The 22065-nt window shown below is 43.7% G+C and overlaps 1 protein-coding gene and 1 non-coding gene across 4 annotated transcripts in view; one reads left to right on the top strand and one right to left on the bottom strand.

Annotated features, from left to right (window-relative positions):
* MPZL1 (myelin protein zero like 1) overlaps window positions 1-19121 on the bottom strand; it is a 37542-nt gene extending 18421 nt beyond the window's left edge. For 2 of the 3 annotated variants that reach the window (XM_060234491.1, XM_060234490.1), the window contains exon 1: window positions 18787-19054. In XM_060234491.1, coding sequence (XP_060090474.1) covers window positions 18787-19039 — 253 coding nt within the window. In that variant the 5' untranslated portion in view covers window positions 19040-19054. Of the gene's footprint in view, window positions 1-18786 lie in introns of all 3 variants that reach the window. The other variant, XM_060234488.1, reaches the window with a different exon arrangement.
* TRNAH-GUG (transfer RNA histidin (anticodon GUG)) lies at window positions 15304-15378 on the top strand. Its single transcript has one exon. It is a non-coding gene; the product is annotated as a tRNA-His (tRNA).
* Window positions 19122-22065: the final 2944 nt, after the last annotated feature.

Here is a 22065-nt window from a genome sequence, read left to right as displayed (position 1 = left end):
TCAGCAATAAAAACAAAACCCCTCTGTCATACTTTAGCCTTTACTTACAATGAAGAGGGTTAAGTCTAATTTATAATATAATGATTTATAATATGTATGTATGATTTATAATATACATTGTTTTATTGTTGAAGTGTTTTTATGTTGTGAGCCGCCCTGAGTCTGCTTCGGCAGGGAGGGCGGGATATAATAATAATAATTATTATTAATTATTATTACAAGCACACATACAATACCGCATGTGTAAGTTATCACTACAAGCTCTTTTCTTTCTACACATAACCTCTGCAAAGGACAGTTATACCTTTCTTTCTACACATAACCTCTGGAAATGTCAGTTATACCTGGCTAACTGCAAGGCAGAATTTGAAGCTCAGTAGTAACATCTATACTTTGCATGAAGAACCTCCCTCATTCAGTTAAAGAATCTCAAATCAACAGCAGTTGGAAAACCTGCAACAAGCCGCCCAATTTTGCATACTTCCCAATCAACTGAGTGGGAAGGTGCAGAGCAGCCCCTTAACATCTAAGATCCCAAAGATCCAGTGGCCTATAGCAGTGAATGGAACAAATTAGGGCTTGTCTTCACATTAAATATGTGAAATTGTTAACCTAAGAAATATTAACTTGCATAAACATTGTGCGTACAGATTCTATGTGCTACATCCAGAAGGACTATCCCTCTGCTACTATCACACCTGCTACTAAGTATAATTACCTGTGAATATTATACAGAGGACAGCTACTGGCTATTAATCATACAGACTAAAAAGAAAAAAGTGTTGAGAAATGTTACTTTAAGTATACTACAAATCTCCTCCCACATCAGCGCCAAGACAAGAAAACTCAGAACTTTAGAGAATTGATTAGCACAATGTAAACTGAAGAGAGGAGCATGTTTTACTGTGTTTCACATGATATTTTACTTCTCTGCAGACTAAGAGTGTTACGTGCTCCAGAAAGCTATAGGATATACAAATGCAATTTGCCATGAATAATTGTCAAGAGCAAGTTAATTTAAAAAAAAAAGAGAGAATCTGTTTTAATGACAGCAGACTTGGCACCAAAGAACAATCTGGAGGAATTCTCAAGACTGTCTTCCAAAACAGACCCATCTGCCAAAGAATATTGCAACATTATACAGGAGCATCCACTACGTATGTTTGCAAGATCATCCTTACTAAATTCTCTGTTCCCAGTATAAGCTAGAAAAGTCAGCAAACGCTTCAAATCCCCAACGTCAACTATTATTAGGAAAAGGCTAGCAGATCAAAATCCCAAGTGCATATTTGATACTTTGCATTTAAACTTTGACTGTGCCTAGCATCTTTAAACACCTTGTACTGTGGTTCCTGTTTCTAGATCCTTTTAGATAACAGGCTCCTTAGATCATTTAGACAAAAACAGGAACTGTCTGCAGTTTCTCATAAACTTAAACATGAATATCCAGTCTTATCTGACCTCTGGTACAGCCATTAAAAATCAATCATCATACTAGCCCTGACCTGGATAGCCCAGGCAAGCCTGATCTTATCAGATCTCAGAAGCTAAGCAAGGCTAACCCTGGCAAGTCCTTGGATAGGAGACCTCTGAGGAATACCAGGGCTGGGAAGCAGAGACTGGTAATAGAGCCACCTTCTCTGAATGTCCAAGCCCCTCTATGTGTTGCTAGAAGTCAACCATGACTTCCAGGTACACACACACAAAAAAACCCCACACATCAAATTAGCATATTTCAGAACTATAACATATCCCAACAGTAAAGTAATTATATAAAATTAGCATTAAAATATGTAGGAAAAATCAGCCACCGTTTTCATTCAAAAAGCAGAAGCTGAGCTTTTCACTTTAAATACCTGCAATTTTCAACTATTACAAAGCTTCAAGGGAAAAAAACTTTCAGTATTCAATTTTTTACATTATTGCCACTATTAAGAATTTACAGTCTTACCGAAGACTAACAGACAAGAAGAACACTCTGTAAGCTAGTTTTTCAGGTGCTGACTTACAGGTCACACCAGTTCTGCTGTTCCCTCCAACCAAGCCTTTAGGAAAAAATATTTTCCTTTACTGTAACAGTGGCTGGATGGAGTGCTGCTACCAACAGAAGTAAAAGCAGGACAAGGAGAAGGAGAAGGCATTAAAACCTGAATAGCAGGTTAGCCTAAAAAAATAACGGTTTACTATCGTAATTGCAATAATAAAATTTAGTTTAAAATGGGTCCAGCTGTACTAACATTGTGGTATTTTCCAGAGCAATCAAAGCATCAAGATACCTCTATCTATTAATTTCATACTCAAAAACTATTGTTTAGACACATCAGATGGAGCTGTACCTTACAATGGAGATCCTCATACTCAGATCTATGTCTACTTCCTACTTTGGGCTCCCCTGAACTTTGTGGTCTGACATTCAATAGATTCAGAAGAGGTACCAGTAAAACTCCACTCAGCCTGATGGCACTTCCAAGCATGACAAAAGAGAAACAGCCTGAACAGGTCTACAGGAAAGTAATCAAATCAATTGTTTCCCACTTTAAAGTCAGAGGACATCTCAGCTACTATGATAACACACCCTTAACGTTAAGACTATTATTTTCCCCTGACACAATCATCAGCACACTTCCAGGCTTTTGCTTGCCCATCAGGCCACAAAGTGAGCAATTCCTTTTCATCACTTATCCCCACTTTTGGTGTGTTACTTCACTATACTAAATAAATTTTCCTACCTAGCAGTTAAAGTTGAACAACAGAATTCAAAAATTTTGGTTGCAGCCCAATCCCAGCCTTGGAGATTTCAGTATTTTTGCTATCTACATAAATAGAGTCCCCTAAAACCTCAGTACTTCGCAGCAGTTTTTGGACCATCCATCCTGTGCCACATCACAGGAAAATCCCAGAAATCCTAGCCTGAGATAGCCTTGGTCTCTGATGTGCTTTCCTGTCCTCTCCCTCTGATCGCAACCTAGAATTATTCAGTGCATTGTGCTGCCATATTTTTCATTCATTTCATTTTATTTGATTTATATCCCGCCTTACACCACCGAGGCGGGCTCAGGGCGGCTCACAACACAGAAATTCTAACAATAGGGTTTAAACATTCAAATACATAATAATTTACATAATTAAAACAACTAAAATCAATCGATCAATGTCAGCGTGCTGTCTTCCAATCTTCCTTCAGAATATTTCAATGCCGGTCAGTTATAAGCCAACCGGAAGAGGACAATCTTACACGCCCTGCGGAACTGTCCAAAGTCCCGCAGGGCCCTGACCTCCTCCAGTAACTGGTTCCACCAGCAAGGGGCTAAGATTGAGAAGGCCCTATCCCTAGTTGACTTCAGCCAGGCCTCCTTTGGCCCAGGGATTACAAGCAGATTTTGAGAGCCGGATCACAGCACTCTCTGAGGAGCATAGGGGAAGAGACGGTCCCTAAGGTAGGCAGGTCCTAGGCCATATAGGGCTTTAAAGGTAATAACCAGCACCTTGTACCGAACTCGGTATATTATTGGCAGCCAGTGCAGTCCCCGGAGCCCCGGCTGAATGTGCTCCCGTCTAGGGAGCCCTAATAACAGCCGAGTGGCGGCGTTCTGAACTAGCTGCAACTTCCAGGTTCAGCACAGGGGCAGCCCCCTGTAGAGGGCATTACAGTAATCCAACCTTGAGGTGACCGTTGCATGGGTCACTGTTGCCAGATCGTCCTGCTCCAGGAAAGGAGCCAACTGCCTTGCCCGCCTAAGATGAAAGAATGCGGACTTTGCAGTGGCTGCTATTTGGGCCTCCATAGTTAAGGCAGGCTCCAATAGTACCCCCAAGCTTCTGACCCTGTACGCCACTGTCAATGGCACACTGTCAAAAGCCGGGAGGGGAATTTCCCTTCTCGGACCACGGCGACCCAAGCAAAGGACCTCTGTCTTCGCTGGCTTTAGCTTCAACCTACTCAGCCTGAGCCATATAGCCACGGCTTGTAATGCCAGGTCCAGATTTTCTGGGACACAGTCAGGCCAGCCGTCCATGAGTAGATAGAGCTGGGTGTCATCAGCATACTGGTGACAACCCAGCCCATACCTCCGGGCAATCTGAGCAAGGGGGCGTATGTAGATGTTAAACATCAGGGAAAGAACTGCCCCCTGAGGCACCCCGCAATCAAGCGTGTGCCTCCGGGACAGTTCACCCCCAATCGCCACCCTTTGTCCCCGACCATCAAGGAAAGAGGAGAGCCATTGTAGGGCCAACCCCTGAATTCCCGCATTGGTGAGACGGCAAGTCAGCAGCCGATGGTCAACCATATCGAACGCAGCCGATAGGTCTAACAACATCAACACTGCCAAGCCGCCTCGATCCAGATGTCGCTGGAGATCATCCATCAGAGCGACCAGCACTGTCTCCGTCCCATGACCCAGGCGAAAGCCGGACTGATGGGGATCGAGAATGGAAGCATCCTCCAGAAAACTCTGCAACTGCAACGCCACTGCCCTCTCAATAAATTTACCCAAAAAGGGTAAATTCGAGACCGGCCAATAGTGTGCCAATTCGGCCGGGTCTAAAGTTGGTTTTTTCAGTAGAGGGCGGACCACCGCCTCTTTAAGAGGTGCTGGAAAATGCCCTTCCATCAGGGATCTATTTATGATACCCCGTACAGGATATCTAAGCTCCCTCTGGCAAGCTTTAATAAGCCAGGACGGGCAGAGGTCCAGATTACAAGTTGTAGGGCGTGCAGACAAGAGGATCCTGTCAACTTCCTCCAGGCTGAGAGCATTGAAGCCATCCAGGACACACTTCGAAGACAGGCACAGAGCCTCAAGTTCACATACTGTCTCCAATATGGCGGGGAAGTCGTGATGGAGCGACGCGACTTTATCTGCAAAAAAATTCGCAAAAGCCTCACAGCCAATCTCCATTTCATTAAAATTTGGTCTGCCTTGTGGCAGAGATATAAGAGTCCAAATTGTATTGAACAATTGTGCCAGGTGCAAAGTACACAATCTTAGCTGCAAAGTATGTTTTCTTTGTGGCTTTGACTGCCATCTCATAGGACTTCATAACTTCTCTATAAGATGTTCTAGTCGCTTCGTCTCGAGTGCGCTGCCATTGCCTCTCTAGTCGTCTGAGTCCACGCTTTAATTGCCGCAACTCCTCGTTATACCAAGGTGCCGGCTTTGGGCGGGGGCACAGAGGACGCCTAGGTGCGATCTCATCAATGGCCCTGGAGAGTCTATCATTCTAAGACTCTACCAGGCAATCTAGGGAATTGCCAGGGGGCCTGTAGAGCAGTCAGGAACCGTTCTGGATCCATCTGACTCCGCGGGCGAGCTAAAATACGCTCACCGCCTAAACGGGCTTGGGGTGGGACATCCACACGAGCCTTGAGGGCACAGTGGTCCGACCATGGCACTGCTTAAGCAGTAATATCGTCCACTGAAACTCCCGCCGTGAAGATCAAGTCTAACATGTGCCCCGCCTGGTGAGTGGGCGTTGTAACAATTTGGGAGAGTCCTAGTGTCGCCATGGATGACACCAGGTCCATCGCCTGACTGGAGGTCGCGTCATCGGCATGGACACTGAAGTCACCCAGGATCAAAGCCTTGGATGCTCAAATGCCCAGCCTGCTGCGGCCTCCAGCAGGGACGGTAAGGTGCCAGCTGGTGAGTTAGGCGGTCAGAACACCAGCCAGATCGCCAACCCCTCCCCAACGTCCCACGCCAGGCCGGCACATTCAATACCCTTGATCTCCAGGGCCCGGAAGGAGTAAGCCTCTCATATGAATAAAGCCACCCCTCCCCCCCGCCCACTAGTCCTTGACTGGTGAAAGACCAAGTATCCTGGGGGGGTCATCTGGGAGAGAGCTACGGTCTCCCCATCACGCACCCAGGTCTCGGTCACGTACGCCTGGTCCATATCCTGCTCAAGCAGGAACTCCCGAAGGATAGAGATTTTATTATTTATGGACCTGGCGTTGCATAACACCAGTGACGGAGGCGAGTACTTTAACCTGGCTCCACTACCTGTCACCGTCGGGATGAGACACAGGCTGGAAGGGGGCCGAGCCTTGTCATGTCTCGGCCTCCTTCCCTTATAATCCCGCCTGTTCCCACCGTCATACCTTCCCCTCCCCAGGAGTACTGGAATCCCCAGGCCAGTCATCTCCTGCCGGTGTCACCAGAACTTCAGACCGGTGAGACAGCTGAACCTATTCCCTCCTCAGCCCTCCCTCTCTCCAGCCAATTTATCACTTAAAACTAACCTGCCAATACTACCCAATAGTTATTTAATTAAAACCTTATCCTAACTCTACCCATTAATCATTAGCTAAAATATAATTTAATTAATTGACTCCATAGGCTCCTTAATTATAAAACCCTCCCCATCCATTTATCTTCCCCAATTAATTTGCCACAAATATAATTGTTCAATTTAGCTAATTAGTAAACCAATAATCTTATTTAAATAACCAGCAATTATCAATCCACAGTCCAAACTAATAATATTGGCAATTAAAATCAGCTGGAGTTGAAGGGATGTTTTCTCCTCTTCATGTGATCTCAAAGGAGTTAAGGTACAGCCAACTGCTCCTTCAAGTGGAATTAGGGTTAGGCAGGCAGAGGAACAGCAACAGGACTGGATCATAGCTTACCACAAAGAGATAGCAGAGCTGCAGAAAGTTCTTCCCTCTTCCATTCTCCTAACATACCTCCACAAGTTCCATACTCATCAGACAGGCTTATATGTTTCTATTTAGCCCCCTTTATTTTGTTCTTTTATTTTTGGTGTTGACTGTTTAGGGTTAGGATTACTCTATGTGTGAGAGGGACAGCATATGCCTCCCTGTGTGCCTCTGGCTTTTCCTGTACTATTTTTCCAAAGTTTTAAACTTTGATCCTATTTTCTACCTGTTCATTTCTGGGACTCTCCCATTCCCACAGTGAGGTGCTACTCCAAATTCTGCACTTTGTATAAATAGGCAGTGATCCTTTAGAATAATTTTACCTGAGTATACATGTGTATGTGCTTGATACTGACACATAAGAGAAACACTCCAAATGTCAGGAGCCATACATTTTGAAAGCTATTTGGGTAACAAAACAGAAAAGAGGTTGTACTAGGCAGGAAATCCCACCACATGTACACTTCAATACAATGACATGAAATTGCCCTCTTGGAAGGGCAATTTTCAACATCTTTGAAAGAGGCCATGGTCCGCCCTCTCCTAAAAAAGAGTACAGCAGATCCGGCCGAATTGGCAAACTATCGACCGGTCTCGAACCTACCATTCTTAGGTAAGGTTATAGAGAGGGCAGTGGCGTCACAGTTGCAGAGTTTTTTGGATGACACTTCCGCCTTAGACTCCCACCAGTCCGGCTTTCGTCCGGGTTATGGGACGGAGACAGTGCTGGTCGCCTTGGTGGATGACCTCCAACGGCATCTGGATCGAGGCGGCGTGGCGGTGTTGATACTGTTGGATCTGTCGGCCACATTTGATACGGTCGATCATCAGCTACTGGCCCGCCGGCTCGCCGACACAGGGATTAGGGGATTGGCCTTACAGTGGCTTTCCTCCTTCCTTGATGGACGGGGACAAAGGGTGGCCATTGGGGGAGAGCGGTCCCGGAGGCATCCACTAGTGTGTGGGGTGCCACAAGGGGCAGTTCTCTCCCCGATGCTGTTTAACATCTATATGCGCCCCCTTGCCCAGATTGCCCGGAGGTTTGGGCTTGGGTGCCATCAATATGCTGATGACACCCAGCTCTATCTACTAATGGACGGCCGGCCTGGCTCCGTCCCAGAAAACCTGGACCTAGCACTGCAAGCCGTGGCAGGCTGGCTCAGACTGAGCGGGCTGAAGTTGAATCCAACGAAGACAGAGGTCCTTTGCTTGGGTCGCGGTGCCCTGGGAGGGGAAATCCCCTTGCCGGTCTTTGACGGTGCGCTGCTGAAAGCAGCCCATAAGGTCAAGAGCCTGGGGGTTCTTCTGGAGCCTTCATTATCAATGGAGGCACAGATAACAGCCGCTGCCAAGTCCGCGTTCTTTCATCTTCGACGGGCGAAGCAGTTGGCCCCCTTCCTGGAGCGCCGTGACCTAGCAATGGTGATTCATGCTACGGTCACCTCGAGACTGGACTACTGCAATGCCCTCTACATGGGGCTGCCCTTGTGCCGAACTCGGCGGCTGCAGCTGGTGCAGAATGCGGCGGCTAGGCTGTTGCTGGGGCTCCCAAGGTGGGAGCACATACAGCCGGGGCTACGCGGACTGCACTGGCTGCCAGTGGCATACCGAGTTCGCTACAAAGTGCTGGTTATCACCTTTAAAGCCCTATATGGCCGAGGACCTACCTACCTGAGGGGCCGTCTCTCCCCATATGAGCCCCAGAGAGCGCTGAGGTCAGCTGGAAAAAACCAGCTGAATGTCCCTGGGCCAAGGGAGGCCAGATTGAAGGCCACCCGGGATCGGGCCTTCTCTGTTGCAGCTCCACTACTGTGGAATCAACTCCCTGAGGAGGTGCGGACCCTACGATGCTTAGATCAATTCTGTAGGGCCTGTAAGACCCACCTCTTCAGGATGGCCTTCAACTAGTGACAAAGCTAGGAAATGCTGCTGAAAATGCTTTTAGTCACTGAATTCCATTGAAGACCTAATGTTTTAACGCCACATTGTTAAATGTTAATTTTAATAATTTATAATTTGTTTTAACTATGTTTTTATAAGTATAACTGATGTACAGTGCATTTTATGTTGTGAGCCGCCCTGAGCCTGCTTCAGCGGGGAGGGCGGGATAGAAATAAAAATTATTATTATTATTATTATAAAGAGAGCAAGTGTATATACTGCCTGGATATGAAGTGTGTTGGAATTTGATTATATGAAGCTCGTCGAAGCCAACATGAAACGAGGATATAAGTATGGCCTCGTCAGCTTGATATTACTGCTGCATTGAATCAAAGAATTCTTCAGTTGGAGCTCTGGACTCTTTAAGAATACTTACTTACTTTGGATGCGTCCTCCCGACCCTCTTGCCTGAAGAAATTATTTTGATAGCATCATAAAGAGACTTTGGGAAATGGGAGGTGCAGACATTCTTGGTTGTATGCACTAGTAATAATGTGACTTGGTTGAAGTAATTTATTACTGTTTCATAAAAATTAATTGTTATTTTGGTCTTGAGGCTGGTTGACATGGAGGCTCTGTGCCTTTTTTTCCCTGTCCCACCTGGAGGCTTGCAATCCTACTCCAACTATACATGAAGCTTCCTTATACTGAAGAAGGCTATTGGTCTACCAAAGCCAGTAATTTTATACTCTGACAAGTAGCAGGATTTCAGAGGTCTGTCACATCACCAAACCTGGTTCCTTTTAGCTGAGGACTGAACCTGGGATTTTCACCATGCCAAGCAAATATTCTACTACTTAGCCACAGCCCCTTCTAGAGAAACCAATTCTTCTGAGCAATGATATTCTAGAACCACAGAGATTTAAGTATCTACAGATGGAGTTATATTGAGAATTAAATATTAATTAGAGATGGAGGAAGATGACAATGACAGGCAATCTACTGACAATATTTAACTGACATCACAACAACCTGCTCCAGCATTAATCCCCATAAAATGTCCACATAAAGTTCTGGATTTTAATGTAATATTTTCACACTTTATTTTCCTCCTCAAATGCTTTCAATTCAAGTATTTGTTGTTATTAAGACATAGACTTAACATGAAGTACTTTGAAGTCAAAATAAACATGCTAAATCAGCTCACACTCTATTTACAGCATTGGGAACCTTTCCAGAAAATTTTCCAGAAAACCCACACCTCTGCCTGCAGCCAAGGAAAATGGTCCAGCATACTGCTAAGGCTGGTGTTTGTCTGTCTATGTTCTAGTTCATAAAACTAGTCTGCCTGTACCTACATGGAACTAGAAGTAAATAGTTAATTTTAATTCTCTCCACAAATCAGGACATTAACAATTAAGGAAAGAATACTCAGACATATGTCTTACTCTGAAATTACTGTTTGATACTTTGCAGCACAGCATCTACCTGGGACAAGTTAATTTCATTCACAAGGGATCTTAAAGTCATCTTCATACAGAAAAAAAATATTTACTTCCATGTGGCTATTTATGAATATGAGTTCTTATCTTCAGATTGTAATCACAAATCATTCCCAGTTGCACACAGTTTTTGACATGGCATGAGGAAAAGTCATGAGTTTACAGTTGGCAGAGTTCAAAGTATTCTGTAATTAGCCAGAGGCTAGTTTGGATTTTGATCACTACACAATGAGCAAGTCACTCAACCTCCAAAGTGCAACCTTTACTAACACAGAAAACTACTCCCAAGTGTGATTTATCAAGAACCACCAACAATTCAAAGATAATGTAGAATGGTTGCTACTTGTTCTAGGATATCTAGACCAGTATTTCATAAACCACAATTCTTAAACAAAGTAAATAAAAACAAAGGGCAGCCTGTTTCAAAGTTGGCACACATAGGCTTCTTTTTTGCTAGCGGCAAAACTGATAGTCATCAATGCTAAGGACAGAGAGCAACATGCACAAACATATCCACAGACAGTATTAGACAGTATTAACACAACACCATTTATAAAATTAGATGTGGACTGACAAAGCCTTCTTAAGGCAGAAGTATTTTTGAGAAAACAATTATTTTATTTTAGGCATGCTAGTCACCAACTCCCCAAACAATAGATCTACAAAGGGGGAAACAGAAAGACTCAGGAAGGGAAAGGTTTTTCATTTTTTCCAAAAAAACACTTTCCCTCAGTTTTCTGATGGGAAAAATTGGAAATTTGGGGGAGTACTTAAAAAAAAAAACCTCCCATAACATATTCTCGTTTAGAATGAGTGAAATGCTTTTAAAGACAAGATGTGCAATGGGCATATAGACATATGCCCATTGCCCATATCTTAAATCCAAAATGCATTTCTGCACCTAGGATACCCAATTGTCATGAGGGGAGTATGAAGGGCTTTCATTGCTTCTCAACTGTTGCACACTTTCTGTTGTCCTTTTGACCTGATTCTTCCCTTGTGGTTGACCTTTTCATCTCTCTCTGGAACCACTGATTTATTTATTTATACACACACACACAGGGTAACAAGTAAATCTTTGCTGAAGGGGAAAACAGTCAGAAGGAATTGGGTCAGAAACTGCACCAAAATCTCAAAAGGAAAACTCTGAACATTTCATTGGGAACACAGCTCTTTCTCTACCCAGTAGCCACAGAAGGAAAAAGATGGCATCTACCTGGAATCACAAAAGGAAGGCAACAGCATCTAGAAAGAACTAAGGTACATGTGCTAAGGTAACACAGGCCACATCAGCTTGCCATTCTCTCTCAAGTACTCACTAAATTTGCAATTCCGCTTGTAAAATATTAAAGCATTTATATTTTTTAATTCTATGACTGTCAAATGTTGCAATTTTATATTAATTTATGCTGTTAAAACAGTAAAACTGGTTTAGGTTTGATATTACAGTAAATAATGCATATATTTCAATCTTTGCCAAAATTTCAATTTTCCCCCATAACTTTTTTGTGCCTTCAAAATTTCTGGAAATTTTACATCTCTAGATTACATTTGATGTATGGACTGGGGCTTTGGTTGTTTCTACATGTAACTCTTAAGCACTATACAATCCCAATGGTCAGCAGTCTTGCCCCTTCTAGATATAACGAAATGCATATATTCAACAGATACTAGGAAACTAGGCTGCCAAGCTATTCGGCCTAGAAGTTAGTCTGAAGAAGACAGAAGTTCTCCACCAGCCTGCACCCCAGGAAGATTATCACCCTCCCTGCATCACTGTGGGTGAATCAGTTCTGAAGACAGTCCAGCAGTTCAGCTACCTGGGGTGCATCATCTCCTCAGATGCTAAGATCGACAAGGAGATTGACAACAGGCTGGCAAAGGCAAACCGTGCCTTTGGCCAACTGCACAAAAGAGTGTGGAGCAACAAGCATCTGAAAAAAGGCACAAAGATCAATGTTTACAAAGCGGTTGTGATGACAACCCTCATCTACGGCTCCGAATCGTGGGTTTTATACCGTCATCACCTGCGACTCCTTGAGCGCTTTCATCAGCGCTGCCTTCGCACCATCCTCAACATCCACTGGAGTGACTTTGTGACCAACACTGAAGTTCTCAAGCAGGCGGAGGTTACCAGCATCGAGGCACTGCTGTTGAAGACGCAGCTGCGCTGGGCAGGGCATATTTCTAGGATGGAAAACCACCGCCTTCCCAAGATTGCCCTGTATGGCGAACTCTCCACCGGCCATCGAAATAGAGGGGCACCAAAGAAGAGGTACAAGGACTCCTTGAAGAAATCCCTTGGCACCTGTCGCATCAACCATCACCAGTGGTCTGACCTAGCCTCAGATCGCAAAGCATGGAGGCACACCATCCACCAGGCTGTCTCTTCTTTTGAGAACGCACGCATAGCTGGTCTTGAGGACAAAAGGAGATTGAGGAAGAATCGCACTGCTACAGCACCAACCCTAAATCAGACTTTTCCCTGCAGCCACTGTGGCCGGACCTGCCTGTCCCGCATTGGTCTTGTCAGCCACCAGCGAGCCTGCAGCAGACGTGGACTATTGCACCCTTCTTAAATCTTCGTTCGCGAAGCCAAGCCGAGAGACTAGGAAACTCCATTAGTTTTTAACAGCATGAAACTTCCTCTTCAATAGAAACTGCCTCAAAGAGTGTTATCAGAACTGTGTCATCAGTTAGTGAACTTTTACGCTACATTAAAAAAAATAACACTGTCCAGTGATCTTTTCAACTAGTATTTCAACATTTTAAAGAGTAGATACTTAATCATATCAAGCATGGAAAACTACAAGACAGCACATGCAAACATACAACAGTTTCGCATAACATCGTTGTAATTTGAAACAAGTATCTGTTGACTTTCATGCATATAGGTAGTCACCAGTCATAAGCCTTCCCCTCCCCCCCCCGTACTCCCCCTATGGCACAGAGTGGTAAAGCAGCAGTACCGCAGTACTGTAGTCTGAACTCTCTGCTCATGACCTGAGTTCGATTCCAGTGGAAGTTGGATTCAGGTAGCCGGCCCAAGGTTGACTCAGCCTTCCATCCTTCCGAGGTCGGTAAGATGAGTACCCAGCTTGCTGGGGGGGGGGGGAGTGTAAAAGACTGGGGAAGGCAATGGCAAAACCACCCCATAAAAAAGTCTGCCGTGACAATGTTGTGAAAGCAATGTCACCCCAGAGTCGGAAACAACTGGTGCTTGCACAGGGGACCTTTCCTTTCCCCCCTTACAAAAGCAACAGAACCAGCAAGTTATTTCATGGCAGTTCAAAAGCCCAATTGGTACAGGAAAACCTTTATCCTGGATCAGTACAGCGATAAGAGTTACCATTTAACTTTCCAAAAATGCAATATTCAGTAAACTGTTAACTCAAAATAAGTGTTATGGGGTGGTATTCAGAATTCCTGTAATGCTAGTACACAACTAGCCTGTTACAAAGAAAGTCTTCTTTGATATCAAGTCAGTTTATTCACTTAATACTTATCTACTTGCTCTTCAATGCACAGAATCAAAGCATGATTAAAAACATTTCTTACCTACAAAGACAAAACTACTTCTCCACTCTAAATCATATGCTTGCACTAGCAGAGGGATGAACAGGGAAAAACATGTTGCTTTGGAGGTAATTTCTCTTCTCCTGTCTCAACATGAATAATGTGAAATCAGAAACTTTAGCTGTCATTTGACGTGGGCAAAAGTAAAAAGAAACCTGGATTCATGGATCCAACATTCTCCAAGAACATATTTAACAGAGAATGGAGGGGGTGCTGCTGCTAGTGTGCTGCCAAAACTGTGTGTATGTAAACACTATTTCCATGATCTTGATTCATTAAAATGAAACTGGGTTAAGAAAACATTTAGACTGCAAAAGGGTCATACATCCAACTGAGACTGTTAAAGAATGCCATAAAGGGCTTCTACTAACAAGAGCCAGGATTTCTTTTATCCTTGTGCTATCTCTAAATGTCCAGGATAAAAGAACCAAAGTTACAAACTAAAAGTTAAGGGAAAATGACGGTTTCTAAATTGTGATCTAAAAGAATGCTCTTAGGTAGTTTCTGCTTAGCATTTATTAAGGTAATAGCTATAAATATACTCTTTAAGATTAATGGTTCATGCTTCAAAGTTCTGCTCCTATTTAAGGCATATGAAACATAACGGGATTGTTTGTGGCAGCATCCCATCCATGGAATAAAAGATACAAAACTGAAGTTATCACGCATCATATTTTCTGAGGCATAATATTGGCTGATGCATAATACAATTTTTTAAAACACTAACCCAGTCACCCTAAACTATTTTCTTTGCATTTTTGCTTTAAAACTGCTGTTTTTAAGTCTGCTATTAAAATTTAGTAAACCTGAAAGTGACCTTCACAGACTTTCTGGGAGCCAGAGGGAACTCACATACTGAGCCTTGGATACAGAGGGAAACAATTCTTCTAGCTTCAGCACTCTTCAGCCAAGAGATTTGCAGTGATAGAAAGTGCCATCAAGTCAGGACCAGATCTACATGTTTTTTGAAGGGGGGGGGATTAAAAAATGACACCCCCCCTTATGGGCCCATAGAATACAATGCACTCCATACTCAATCTGGCGCGCCTCCCTGTGTCGGTACCCAGGGCAAGCACCCCTCTCAGCACCCCCCCCCCCAATCCAGCCCTGCATCAAGTCATAGCCAACTATGCAGGCCATGTAGTGTTTTCAAGGCAAGAGACATTCAGAGATGATTTGCCCTCCTCTGCAGGGATCCTGGAATTCCTTGGTGGTCTCCTTCCAAACGCTAACCATGGCTGGCCTTGCTTAGCTTCCAAGGTCTGATAGGACTGCGCCAATGTGGGCCACCATAGGTCAGGGCAGGACTCACACTGTACTACTTCCTAAACCAACTAAATGTTCGAAACACCCAGAAAACTGCTACATGGAGATGTCTTGTTACAATATGATCAACATAACAGAGCTAAATAATATGGAACACACAACTTGAAACTGTTGCACCATGTATGTAGATTTTATACACACACGAGTATGGTGTAATTAATGCTTACAGTTTTGAACTGGGATCTGGGAGACACAGGTTTGATAATTCTGCCACAGAAGTCTGCCACCTTGAGCCAGTCATTTTCCTGCAGCCTAACCAACCGCACAGGATTGCCATGAAGATAAAATGGATAAGAGGAGAACTGCATTAAGCTGCTTTAGGTCCCCACTGAGGAGAAATGGCAGGGTACAATGGGAGGGATGGTGGTTCAGTGGTAAAGCATCTGCTTGTGAAGCAGAAGGTCCCAGGTTCAATCCCTGGCATCTCCAACTAAAAAGGGTACAGGCAAATAGGTGTGAAAAACCTCAGCTTGAGACCCTGGAGAGCCGCTGCCAGTCTGAGTAGACAATACTGGCTTTGATGGACCAAGGGTCTGATTCGCTATAAGGCAGCTTCATATGTTCATACAATAAAATAAATAAATGTGGCTCTTTAAATACCAGGCCAAATACAGCTCTTTAAAAAGGCAAAGGGAATATTTAAATTAAGGCATATTGGAGGAATAGATTGGATGTTTAATAACCAATAGATGACAGAAATGGCAGGCAAAAAAAATTATCCAACTATAGGACTTCTTAGAGATGCTTTTACAGAAAAGGAAACAAAAGGGAAATGATAGAAGTAAACAGATACCACTGCTACAAATGGAAACTACATGTAGATTTATGCCAGTGTAGATATGCAGATTTGTGCCAATCACACAGGGTGCTATTATGAGCCCTCATATGCACCCCTTCCTAATAAAAGACTCACAACACCTAGCGTTTGGACTGCAGAAATAGTATGGATTATTAATTAACATGCCAATAACTAATAATGTAGCCTATACTTGTTATGCAATCAGACTTTCTTATACCCACTCCAGGTTGAGCAGTAGCACTGAGCTTTGATATAGTTCAGCTCTTTCATTGTAAGAGGTCACTAAACCATAGGCTAAAGTGTACATGAAGATACCTTATACCGGGGTGGCCAAACTTGCTTACAATAACAGCCACATCAATAAACATCAGATGTTTGAGAGCTGCAGGACATGAATGTCAGATGTTTGAGAGCCATAAGACACACAATATGCGTGAAAGAGCCACAGTTTGGCCATCCCTGCCTTATACCGAGACAAACCCTTCCTCTATCACCATTGGTATTATTTACTCAGATTAGCGAAGGCTCTCCAGGATATCAGGCAGAGGTCTTCCACATCACCTGTTTTCCGATCCAGGAATTCCCAATATGGTCCCTGTGGATACCATGGCACCCACAACCTTTCCTGGTGCCTGCCAATGGTTTTACGAAAGTGGGTGGAGCTAAGTGGGGCTTTTGCTCAGCAAGGCTTCTGACTGACCACTAAAGATTTGATTGACTGGGCAGATTTTTTTTTTTAAAAAAAAAGTTGGTTTGGCAGTAGCTGCCACCACAGAATAATTTCTATGGGACTGAAGGAAAGCCGCAGGAGCCATTTTGTGACTGGTTCCATCTCCTGCAAGTCATTTTGTGGATACACCCTCTATGCTAGGGGTGTCAAATTCATTTGTTATAAGGGCCGGATCTGACATAAATGAAACCTTGTCAGGCCCGGCCATGTGTGTCATAAAAAGTAATGCTAGATAGCAGAGACATAAAATTTATAAAGGACACAGACGAAAGTAATTAAATATTTAAAAAAAATGCTTAAAAGATTTGAATTCTTGCAATATTATGTTTATTTAACAGTTTCTGATAACTGATACCTCTTGCTCTGAAATATTGCATCAAAATTTGGAGACTGTGCTACAGCAATCTTGAGTATGCTGTTCAGGTATTGTTCAGGTGTGTGTCTGTAAGCTGCAAACCTACTTTTGATTTATTGACATTCATTACAGAAATTTCATGGTCAATGCTTTGAGCTCAAGACCCAGGGAAAAACATGAAAGGGCTAGGCATTGTGAGCTTTTGTACATGAGCTGCTTCATGTGATGGTCAACCAATGGAGAAAACAGAAGCTAGCCCTGTGCGATTGAGGAAGCCTGGCAAAGCAAGCTGTGATGCAGAAGAAGCAAGAGAGAGAGAAAGAAGCAGATTACAGCGAGTTGCTCACAGGCCTGATAGGAGCCCTCTGGGGGCCTGATCCAGCCCTTAGGCTGCATGTTTGACACCCCTGCTCTATGCAGAGTCAGACATCCAAATGCGCCTACGGATTAAAAAAGGTTCAGGACCCCCAATCTTATTTTAAACTGAGATACTGGCAGCTGAACTTTGGACACTCTTTGAGGAAAGTGGATGACCTATCACTGACCCACAGACCCATCCCAAGACTCTTTCATGAAGAAGTCTCCACAGCATCTAACAGACATAATACATTTAAAATCCATCCAGCTTGTGGCCAGCAGTGTTTTTACTTGATGCAGCTAGCCAACAGAGACACCATTTTATCATACCTGTAGGTTTTAACTACACCATTCGTTCAGTTATAACAGATAAATTGCATAAGGCAGTATAGAACATGGGGGGAAATGAGAACATTTTATAAAGACAAGGAAACACAGATACAGAACACTTCAAGTAGGAATAGCAGTGATATAGCACATTAGCAGGCTGGTGACATTACAGACAATGGTCGCTTGTAAATCAATGTGAATAGGTTGACTAGAATCTGTGTGTGGGGGGGGAAGAAACTGCAAAAACAAACTGCTATGCATATTCAAGATCCTCCATCCCCCACCCCCATTTCCAACTGATGTAATGCATTGGGGAATGAGCTGAGGCAGGCTGACTTGAGCACATCATGAAGTGAAGCAGTTCACATTTCATCAAGACACTGCAAAGGCTTTGGGGAGTTAATTAATGGCAGTTTTGGATTCATTACACTTGTGAGTAGAGCCTAACCCCTAATTCTATATCTACCATAAATGGCCACAATAACTTCAAGAGCCCTATCAGCTGAATCCATATGTCACCATGCTGCTTCATGGGGTTATTCTGGGTACCCATCATGTCCACCCTAACTACCATCCGGGGGTAGGGAGTTTAAGAAAAGAAAAGCAAAAAACAAAATACACCCTTAGCAACAGCCTACGAAGCTTATCTGTAACCGGCAAGGAGAAGATATTGCTTCAAGGACGCCACGATTCTCTCTCTTTCCCATTCAATCTCGCCCCTGCACTATCTTATCTGGTACTACTCTCAGTTAAACCTCCTTTAAAGCAACAGGAGGGAGGACACACACAAAAAAAGCCACCCTACCAACCACCTGCCATTCTTTAGTTGCCTTTCCAGCCCAGGGCTCTTTCGTAAAACGATTCCCACGTACAGGCGGCCACTGTCACGACACGCACATCAACCCACATCGCTTTGCAAGACCGGGGGATGGTGGGGAGCGTATCAAGCGCATCACATGGGCAAAGGTTGTGCAAGGAAGCTGGAAAAGACCTCAAATTTCGCCCTCCTCAAATTCCACGCGGACACCCCCCCCCCCGCCAGAGCAGCATTTCTCTCCGCCGCCCCTTTCCCCCCAGGTCCTACTACAGACGCCGCTGCTGCCGCCCAGGTCCCCGCAGGCACCTCGCCGAGGAACTGCTGTGCAGGCGCTCTTTCCCCCACCCCGAGCTCAGAGAGGGAAAGAGGAAGGAGCCCTTCTTTCGCTCTCTCTCTCCCCCCCCCCCCTTTCCCACCCTGCTCCGAGGCGGATTTCGCGCTGCACTCACCCAGGCTAAGAGCCGCCACCAGCAAAAGCGCAGGCCACCGAGCTGCCGACGTCGCCCGCCGCCTCGGGCCACTGTTGCTGCCGCCGCCGCCACCATCGCCTCGTCTTGCCGTTAGCGCCGCTGTCCCAGCCGCTGCCATTTTCCTGCCTCCACCTCCTTTTCCTCCCATTGTTTCACCCCCGCCCATTATTGGCGATGGGTGGGGAAAGAGGAGGGAATCTTCACGCAGCGATTGAGCTGTCGGGCCGTCCATCACGCACACCTCCTGAATCCCTCTTCTCCTTTTCGCCAGGCTCTGCCTTTGCGGTGCCGTGATTGGAGAGGCGGGTTATCATTCATCTCGAGGAAGGGCCTGAGGCGGAGGCAATGGTCGTCCGGCCCTCTCTTGGGACACGTGACCTCGAGCTACCTTTGGGATCTGCGGGAGCCGATGAGAGGTTGCATACGTTGCTTGTAGTGCTGTGGTCTGTTTTATATGCCAGGCGGGCGCCTTTCATGAGTTGGTGGTGGTGGATTGTTTTGCCCTGCTAATCCCTGTTGTGATCACTATCAGGGGCTGATTAACCATTAAACAGACTAAACACTGCTTAGGGCACCAGGACTAAAGGGGGCACCACAAAGTTGGGAAAAGGGTGAAAAGAAAAAAACAAACAATGAAGATTTATTTTAAAAAAATTGATAAAACTAGCACAAATTGATCATGGTGCACCCGAAGGTTATCTTCTATTTTTTGTTGGTGAGGTGCAGTGCCATATGGTATGTTTAAAAGTAAAATGCATGTGTTTAAAAGTAAAATGATGGAGCCAAATTCAGTTGTCATGACAGTCATTTCAATAACCCTCTCTGCCCCTTTTTAATTTCAGCCCCATGTAAACGTCAAAAATGAAGCGTGTTCAGTTGAGTGGTGCGCAAAAGAGAATGAGTGAAAGAATGTGTCTGTTGTAGCCAAGATAGGAAAGCTGACAGATTTCTTCTTACAAACTGCAGAGAAAGAAAATCCAGATCAAAACCAGTGTCAGTCTTCAGAGACAGGAAGTAAATCAAATCTATCTCCTTCATCAGAAACAGGCAGTGTTGGTGCAAGGCCAGATTTTCATGATGACGTTGCACATGATGAAGTGCCACAACCTGGACCTACTTCCACGACAAATTGAAGAGGAGTACAATTACTGGGAGAATGTGCTTTGGCGTGTTGTAGCAGTTATTTGCACACTGGCTGGATGAGGATTGGCATTCCGAGGAAAAGTGGAAAAATTTGGGTTTCTCAATAATGGGAATTATTTGGAGCTACTCTAATTGATATGTTGGTTTGACCCATTCTTGGCTGCTCACATATCACGGTATGGCATTGCTGGAAAAGGCAACCCTTCATACCTGTCCAAAATGATATGTGAGGAACTTATTGAGTTAATGGCAAAGAAAGTGCACTCCGTCATCATTGATTAAATGAATGTTTCTGGGTACTTCAGTCTGTCTGTGGACTCAACACCTGATCTTTCGCATGTTGACCAACTGAGCATGGTGCTCAGATACCTGCAAGACAGACAGTCAGTTGAACGATTTATCACATTTTTGGAATTACAAAACCGCACTGGTGAAGCTATGCCACAGCAGGTGTCGAAGTACTTATGTGATGATTGTAAATTGGATTTTCCTAAATGCAGAGGGCAGTCATACGACAATGCTGCCAACATGTCTGGACATTACAGTGGCATGTAGCAAAAACTTTTGGATGCAAATCAGTTTGCCATTTATGTATCCTGTGCAGCTTATTCACTAAATTTAGTTGGATGAATTGCTGTGGATTGCTGTCAAGTTGTAGTAGATTTCTTTTCCACTGTGTAACTGCTCTATACATTCTTTTCAGCTTCAACTGCTCAGTGGAGAATTCTCAAAGATTGCATTGGAAATGAAAAAGGGTTGAAATCACTTTCAGACAGAAGATGGAAAGCACATGCTACATTACAGTAATGTAGCTCTTATCCCCAAGCCTGGGAAAGACCCTGATAATATTGGAAACTATCGCCCTATATCTTTATTAAACACAGATTATAAAATATTTACGTCAATTCTGGCAAGTAGATTAAAACAGGTACTGAGGGAAACTATACATACTGATCAATCTGGATTTTTACCAAAAAGACAAATGCACACAAATGTTAGGCTGTTATTTAATTTTTTGGAATACTCGGAGTTTAATAGGGATAAACAGTTAGCCTTTTTATTTCTCGACGCGGAGAAGGCCTTTGATAATTTAGAATGGAATTTTATGTTAGAACTCTTGGAAAAATCTAATTGTGGGGCAAAATTTGTTGAAAATATACGGGCTATATATGACAAACAGTTTGCTAGGATAATCGTTAATGGTGACTTAACAGAAGAAGTCCATCTTACCAAGGGTACGAGACAAGGTTGTCCCCTTTCTCCCTTACTGTTTATTTTTTCTCTTGAAGTTTTAATTGACTCAATTAGGTTGGATGACAAAGTTGAGGGGATAAAGGTTAAAGGAGAAAACTATAAAATATTAGCTTACGCAGATGATATGGTTCTTGTGTTGCAAAATCCTTTGGACTCAATAGAGACGGTTTTGAATCATTTGGAAGAATATGGGAAGGTTGCCGGCTTAAAAATAAATAAAAGTAAGTCGAAGTGGCTAACCAAAAATATGACGGCACAGGCAATTGCGGATTTGGAAAGAAAATCAGGATTTAAAAGAGAGAAAAAAATCAGATATTTAGGTATAGTTGTTTCGGATAAATGCAGTGCCACTTATGAAAATAATTATGTTCCTCTATTAAAAGAAATAGAGTCTTTATTCAAATGTTGGGTTAATTTGAAACTTTCATTTATGGGCAGAGTGTCATTACTGAAAATGAATATTCTTCCCAAAGTTTTATTTTTGTTTCAATCGGTGAATTTTGCTATGAGGGCTCCTTTTCTTAAGAAATTAAATCAATTGGCTAGAAATTATGTTTGGCAAGGAAAGAAACCTCGAATAGGCTGGAAAATACTAGCTGACAAAAAAGAGAACGGAGGTTTAGGGCTACCTGATTTTGAGATTTATCATACTGCTTGTTCAATTTGTTGGTTGAAAGACTGGGTAATGTTAGAAAACACCCGTGTGTTAGCAATAGAAGGGGCCGATTTACAAGCCGGTTGGCACGCTAATATGTGGTATATTAAGAAACCACAAAATTACTTTAAAAATCATTTAATTCGTCAGTCTTTATTGCTAACTTGGACAAAAATAAAAAGGAAAATCTATGACAAAACGCCTAG

Source organism: Heteronotia binoei, chromosome 3 (genome assembly GCF_032191835.1).
Source record: "Heteronotia binoei isolate CCM8104 ecotype False Entrance Well chromosome 3, APGP_CSIRO_Hbin_v1, whole genome shotgun sequence".
NCBI classification, from domain to species: Eukaryota; Metazoa; Chordata; class Lepidosauria; order Squamata; family Gekkonidae; genus Heteronotia; species Heteronotia binoei.
Note: the sequence above shows the minus strand (reverse complement) of the source record. Positions and strands in the feature narration are given on the sequence as shown.